Source organism: Protopterus annectens, chromosome 5.part0 (genome assembly GCF_019279795.1).
Source record: "Protopterus annectens isolate FY-2018-M chromosome 5.part0, PAN1.0, whole genome shotgun sequence".
In the NCBI taxonomy this organism is placed as follows: domain Eukaryota; kingdom Metazoa; phylum Chordata; order Ceratodontiformes; family Protopteridae; genus Protopterus; species Protopterus annectens.
This window is the reverse complement of record NC_056735.1, coordinates 958,940,462-958,948,196: the sequence shown is the minus strand read 5'-3', so window position 1 is coordinate 958,948,196 and position 7,735 is coordinate 958,940,462. Positions and strand designations below refer to the sequence as shown.

At 33.5% G+C, this 7,735-nt stretch overlaps 1 protein-coding gene across 1 annotated transcript in view; it reads right to left on the bottom strand.

The window, feature by feature from the left end:
* Nucleotides 1-5,315: 5,315 nt before the first annotated feature.
* The window catches only part of HGFAC (HGF activator), a 1,210,481-nt gene continuing 1,208,061 nt past the window's right edge, over nt 5,316-7,735 (bottom strand). The window contains exon 14 of the mRNA XM_044072728.1: nt 5,316-6,183. Coding sequence (XP_043928663.1) covers nt 6,031-6,183 — 153 coding nt within the window. The 3' untranslated portion in view covers nt 5,316-6,030. The remainder of the gene's footprint in view (nt 6,184-7,735) is intronic.

Below are 7,735 nucleotides of genomic sequence, written 5' to 3'. Positions count from 1 at the left end.
TTACAGATCATTATGAGTACAAGGCTTCACTATGCTGATGGAATACATAATTAATGACCTTGGAAAATTCATTACAACTAAACTAATATTTAAATACATTGTTACTAAGTAATAACAGCACAAATAGTGAAGTGTGTAATCTATTCTGCACTTTGCTATTTATACATGTTTTTGTTTTGATTACTGCATTGTTCATCTCGACTGAGGCCCATTTTCAAAGATGGTCCAGGAAGAAAATCCCCAACTTAATAAATTAAGATTTTTGTACACCATAACAAGCCATACAAATGTGTCAATAGTTTAAATAGTTTATGTATTCCTATGTAAAAATACTATACTACAATATGAGTTATGGTTCTGAGTTAACAGCATATATCTTAAAAATCTGAGTAGGATATGACACAAAAATGCATAATCCCTTATAAACTGCATAAATCTAAGTAACTCATGAAGAAATCTTACAAATGTAAATAACTATGACAAGATAAGTATATCATTGATATGATTGCACAGATTGCCTTACATTGTACAGCACATACTTTAGTGACTTATAAAGACAAGCTCAGAAAGCAAGATTAAAATGTGTTTTGCATTTGAAAGGTTGTAAGATATAGTAGATGAAACAGTATACTGCAGGTAAGATACTAAAAAAATTATATGCAGGTAGCTAAGTACCCTAGAAGGTTAGGAAGGTAGAAAAATGCATTGAATGAGATTATGCTTAATAACAAGATATTCCAGAGACTGTATACAAGTAGCTAAGTAGTTTAGAAAGAGTAAATAGTATACCTTTCTGTGAAGATATAAAAGAGATAATATCTAAAGAAGTGTTAAGCAGGACAGAAGAGAACCCAGTATAAACTATGGGCTAGATTCCAAATAGTGTGGGTGTGGAGTAATATGTCCATCTTGGCATATTATTCCATGCCCAAGACCAAAAGATAGTGTTATACCATTTCCCATTCAGCATATGCTAACGGGAAATGGCAGAGCTCTGCATCAAATTCCAAAAAAAGGGAATGTGTGTGTGTGTGTGTGTGTGTGTGTGTGTGTGTGTGTGTGTGTGTGTGTGTGTGTGTGTGTATTCATACAGGGAACCATTTCTACCTAACTAGAAGAGTAAAGTTTTCACTGAGGAAGAGGATATTAGTTGCAGATGACAAAGTCATTGAAATATCTGAATAGTTGTACATTTAACTAGGTTAGTGTTAGTTTAAAGGGGTTTGGTACAACAACCACCTCTTGAATTTTTGTATAGAGCATCTTCACAGGAATTATTTTGATTTCATTGTATTTACTGGTAGCTTATGGAGGAAACCACCAAATGGAGATCACAGTGCAATTTAGGAAATAAATTCAACTTTATGAAGTACTTTCATCCCTAGTTATTTCCTAAATTGCTTTGTGAGCTCAGTTTTGTGTTAAAGTACTTTTATAGTTTATTGTATTGGTCATAGCTTATGGAGTAATCTTAAGTTCCTAGAAGGGGTGCAACTTTCTTGGATTTGCAGTTTATTTTGTATTTATCAAATATATTGGAATTTGAAAGTCATGCATACTAAACAACAGTCTAATCAAACCTTAACCAGGTTTTCAAAAAGTAATAGTGATTCTCATACCTCACAGAATTTCGCAGAATGTCCAGATTTTTGTGTTGTATTTTGGTCCATTTTTCATAAAATTGTGTTTTTTCTGTCAAATTAGTAGCAAATCATTAAAGATCGAAATTGGAAAATAATGACAGACATTTGAGTTTCAGACTCCATACCCTTCAGAAAATTCATGCTAATGCAAAACCTGTTATTCTATCAACTTTTTAAGTTTCTAAGAGCAATATTTAAAAATTGTCCCTATTTTGGAGCCTCTGTCCTACTTTTATTTATGGCTTTCTCCAGATTTCTTGTTGCAAGAGTTTGAGAGGTATGATAGTGATGTGTTCTAAAACTGCAGCCCAGGATAAATTTTGCTGTATTATGACAGGGTCTTTTAAGTTTATTCAGTGTGGTACTACTAATTTCTCTAGAAAAGCTAAGAGTGAAAAAGTCAGGATACCGGAGTAGTCTTAGTGTATGTAATATAGTATTGGGCACTGTATAGACAGCCTAGCATAATACTAAGTTTTTATTGTGAATATTTATTCTTCTAAGGAGAGATGTGTCATATTTTATACAGCTAAGATATTTGATTTTATCTGCAAATGGGATTTACAATGAGCCATTTTTTCATAGCACTCAGAATTAGTTGAGACTGGTTTAGCCAATCTTCTGGGGAAGGCCAGTACCAGTGAAATGGAAGGATAAAGTTCTGACTGTGACCCATGTGACCCAAGTTCAATTAGAATCTCATGCACATGATAGCATAGGCAAGGGAAGATCGACATGCCCATTCTGGTAGTTTTGGTAGTCTGGAGCAGGACATGCATTGCCACAACCCCTCAGAGGAGGGGTGATGGCTTTGCAGTGAAGGTGCTATGGGGACTTTTGGATTACAAAGCCACTTAATCTGGATACGTTTACATGTGATAAGATGAACTCTTTTCACAAACATGGTAGAGAACATAGACATGAAACTCGGTCTGATACTTCACTTAGGGACGGCAGTGAAGTACTAACTGATAACAAGGCAGTTATGAACATATTTGTACAAATCCTCACTAAAGTCAGCAGTCAAGAAGTAGGAATGGAAAGTACAGCAGGTATGAACATTAGTGATAAGTGCCCAAAGATAAAGGTAATTTGCGTCCAAGAAGCACTAAGTGAAATTATTAAAAAACACTGAGCTCCTGGGATTGATGATTTAAACAGATATTTGTTTATGAAGTATTAAATATTTGTTGTATATTACACTACAGTACTTGTTTCGGTTAACCTTGAAGAATGGCTATGTCAAAACTGGTATACAATAAAGGATGTAGGATTTATGTCAATAACTTTAGGCCAATTAGTTTGGCCAGTATACTAGTAAAGGTATTTGTGGATGCACTGAAATAATGTATTGAATTAAAATAGTTCCTATGCATGCAGTCCAGAGAACAATTTAACAGCCTAGTCTAATTTCACAATTACCCCCAGCATACTGTCTGGTTACGTGACCTGCAGTAGGGAAATGAGGGATAAAGGTATCAAACCCTGGACTACAGGAAGTAGAGTAGTAACAGCTCATAGCCTTAATCCTCTGAGTTTAACCACCAAACTTTATGCATTGTAAGAAACTAAAATGTGGAAATGTAATCCAATAAAGTACTACTAGAGAGATATGCTCTATTACAAACTTCATTTATTTATTTTCAGAAGAGATAAAAGTTGCTGATCCTAATATTCTATTTGATGCCCTTTTTTATTTTGTAAATGGGCTAAGGCATTTGGCACAGTCCCTTACAACTCTATAATTTTAGGAATGCAGAAATGAGGTTTGGTTCCTTTTGTGGTTATTTGGATTGATAACTGGCTAATGGCACAAAAGTCTACGGGGAGGCCTTGGCAATCCCTTTCAAAAGAGTACAGCATTGGTAAGAGGTGCTCCACAGGGATCCACATTAGGATAATTTTTGTTCCATATTTTCAAGTCCATCCTTCCCATCAATATAACTTTGCTTTCAACACTAAAATTGTGGGTTCTATGACTAAAAATATGGATCAGTCTACAGATGTACATGGATAAGTTGTATCCTTCAGGAAACAATAAAAATGCTGTATCATGCATTTCAGGAAGAGAAATGTCAAGTACCCATATAAACTAAAAGATGCCGTTATTTCAGTCTGGGAGTTTTATGAAGATTTATCTGTTTAATAGATAATAATCTTGATTTGAGAGGACATGTAAATACAGTTATTAGGAAATGCACTCTGTCTATTTACACTATATTTCTCTTATCTCTTTATATAAGTCTGATAAGGCCTATACAATAGTTAGTGTACAAATGAAGCAAACTAGACTTATTTGGCAAGAAAAAGAACAAGATAAGAAGTTAGCCTTTGTATGCTTAATTTGTGCTCAGTACATTGGCATTTTTAAGGAGGGATTTAATTTGTTTTTTAAAAGTTTACATGACCATTCATTCATAATGATTTGGGCATTTTCTTTATAATTCATGAGAGATAAACTAGGAACAATAGCACTGTTCGCACTGATCCAACTACAAAATCCAAGGGTAGGAATTATTTCAATACAAAGCTGGAAAATGGTAGAAAAGATAAGATATGCAGTAAACATGAAGGTTTTTAATAGTAGCCTTGGTGCATGATTTGGTCTAGTGAATCTGGTCTTCTTGGAAAAAAAGTTGATAATGGTCACTGATGAGGTCTCTTAGCCAGTAATACACATTAAACGTTGTTCCAGAAGTATTTGTGTAATGTATTCTTTGTATGGCTACAATTATTTATTTTATTTATTTATTTATTTGCTGTTGTTTAACCAGGATAGTCCATTAGATTAATTTCAATACAATTAAAGAATTGTTATATCTTCTTCCATATATATTTCACTTTCTTTGATATACTTGTATGTTCTTTGATATATTCTTCACAGATATTTCTATTGTTTTATGTTTATTGATAGATTAGTATAGTCTTTGATAGTTTCTTTACACATGTTTCTATATTTACTGCAATGGTACAAGGGGTTTTCTTCTCCTCAGATACTTTTTGGATTATATAGAAATCTAGCTGCACCATTACTTGAATACAATATCCAGGTCTGTTTGTATACAACAGTAGATCTCACAAGGGTAGAGGATATACAGAGGAAAAAAAAGAAAATATGCCAAAAGAGTATTTGAACTATGAAAATTACTTTATGAAAATATAATGGGGATTGAAAGGCTCTACAACATCCGTGATACAAATTTTAGATGTAATATGGTCTTGCGATATAAAGACTTACACAACAACATTTATTTATTGTTAATCTTAATATCACATTACAGAAGAATTTTATATAGTTAATTGTATGATTAGATCATCAGAGGATCTTCAACTTGAATAACTTTCACAAAATTTGTAGTTGTCTTATTTCATGTAAATTTGGTCAGTCTAATTCTGGATATCCACTAATAGAAAGCCTAGAATGATTTCTTCCATTCTCAATAAGTATTGTTAATGAATCTATGACCATACCTCTCAACTGTCCAGATTTTTGCAGACTGTCTGGATTTTTGCCTCATATGTTTAGTCTGTTCCTTATAAAATTTGTGGTTTTCTGGATTTTTGTGGCAAATCAGTAAGGATTGAATTCACTATATAATAACAGACATTTGAGTATAAGACTTCATACCCTTCAGGAAATGCATGGTAACACAAAACCTTTTATTCTACAACTTTTTAAGTTTATAAGAGCACTATTTAAAATGTGTTCCTATATTTTTGGTGCTTTGTCCCCCCATTATTTTTGGGTTTGTCCAAATTTTTGTGTCAAGAGGTTGGGAGCTATATCTATGACACTTTTGTCTCTGTGATCTTGTTTGCATCCATAATGGGTTTACTGAAAAAATATTGAATAGGTTAACAGAAAACAGTTTGCACAGGAGTTCAAACTTTGCTAATAAATCTGCTATGATGAATTGCCAGCATATCAGAGTGTTCTATAGTGCTTGTATAATGTGTTAATGTAGTACCAAAACATTTAAATAAAGGAATGTCTCTGTACAGTTCATTTTAGAAATAGCTCAGCATTTTTTTACAGCAGGAAGAAAAATCTTTCTGCTACCTTAATTCTTCAGTCAAAACCTTCTGTTTTCGCTTATAAACCCAGAAATGTGCTAGAGATGTACTCTGCAAGAAGAAAATCAATGGAGATGCATAGCACAATGTGTTACTTGTTACTTAGAACTTGCAATAATTGGAAGAATTATATGTCTGTTGACAAAGTTCATCCAATTCACAGAATAAACATCATTTAAAAAACATGAACGGGTGGTGCCATTGTTTCCAACTAGCAGATACTATCACTTTACTACAAAAATATATTATGTAACTGAAGGGTCATAGCACAACATTCCTCCAGCATTAAAACAGGTAACTAATCATTGAAGATTTATACTTTGCTACTAATCCAGTCTATGTATTTTGTGACCTGGGTGTAGACCCCAGGTTTGTTTTTCCTGCCGCAGCCATCTCCCCAGCTGATGATACCATAAATATAAGCAGTGTTGTTCTTCACACAGATCAAGGGTCCACCGGAGTCACCCTGTCAGAAATTGAAGAAAAAACAAATGTTAATTGATTTGACAACATCAGCCTTACTGTGATACTCTGCAACAAATATATAAAATATAAAAAGTCAATAAAAATTGATTGTATTATTTGGGGAAGTTTAGAAACTTCCTGCATTTTGGGGAAGGATAGTATTCAATTGCTTCACTATTTCTTCTATAATATATATGTTGCACTTTTCCATGTACATAAAATTTACTATTCTCCATCATATGACTTGACTTGTCCATGTCTACCATGGGCAGCATTTGGCTCTGTGTATCCTGATACTGACTCTGATGTATGTAAACATGTAAAGTAGCCAGTTTTTCTGCTGGGTCTCATTAGATGTTACAGAATGGCTAGCATTTATTCCTCAGTAGATGTAAGTGATAGTTAATGGGGCAGAATGGTTTCCAGTTTTGGATTACTCCTACTCTTACTGAGGCAAATGACCTAAAGCATACATTTCTTCAAAATAATTTGGTAGCTGGACTTGGTGCTGCTCAGTAACAGAACAGCCTATGTGGTTTTAGTTTTGCATGTCTTGGTTTATAAATGAAATAAGGAGATACTGATTGGACTTTTGGTATCAAAAGGTGACAGGATGATTTTGTTTGTACTGAGCCAATATTAACAAAATGTTCACACAAGGAATAATATGTTCTTTCATAGGTTCATAGGTGTTTACTACTCTAATGACCACAAGGACCTTTTTAAGCTTAGCCATGCATCCTAAATTTCTGACAGATTCTGGTATGAAGGGAAAGTTTGCCAGTGCACAAACAATAGTAAGAGCCAGAACAGATGCAAAATTGTCTCCAGCACGTCTGTTGATTGTGATGGAAATGAGTTTTGCATTCTATAAAGTGTTCTTTGGGCAAACATGCATGTAACTCTCATTCAATTCTACAGCAGTTTTTATGTGTTGCATCTCAGTTTTATACTATAACTATTACATCTGACATGTGACTGATTTCATCCTGCTCACTTCCTATAACCAAGTAAATTAACTAGTTAATGTTTATATATGAAGGAGTTCTTCCAAAAAACAGACAAAGTTTAGAGCTGATCTAAAGGGCATTGATGAGTCTGCCATGGTCATTCCTGAGAACAGAAGAACAGTAACAAAATATACCATTCTGAGGGATTCTTTTTCATTTGCTTGCAATTACATTTGATTTTACTTAATTATATCATCACAGGATGCTTATACTGAGTTTTTTATACCTATTTGCAGGATCACTGAATAGTATATTATTCCTAGTCTAAAAGTGTAACATTTCAGAGAAAGAGCAAGTTGGGGTTTTTTTGTCATTGTTTAAGGCCTAGAGAGAAAAGCTCAAAACTATATCCAAATAACACAATAACATAACAATGACTCACAAAATTGGTAGTGAAGTACCGATTAAAATATAAACAAATTAGGCAATGATAAAGCACTAAAAGAGTCTATTTTTGGATGATCTGGAAGATTAAATATACATAATGTGTAGAGATGGAAAAAGGTAATTTAATAGTATAAGAACATAGTGTGAAAGACTAGA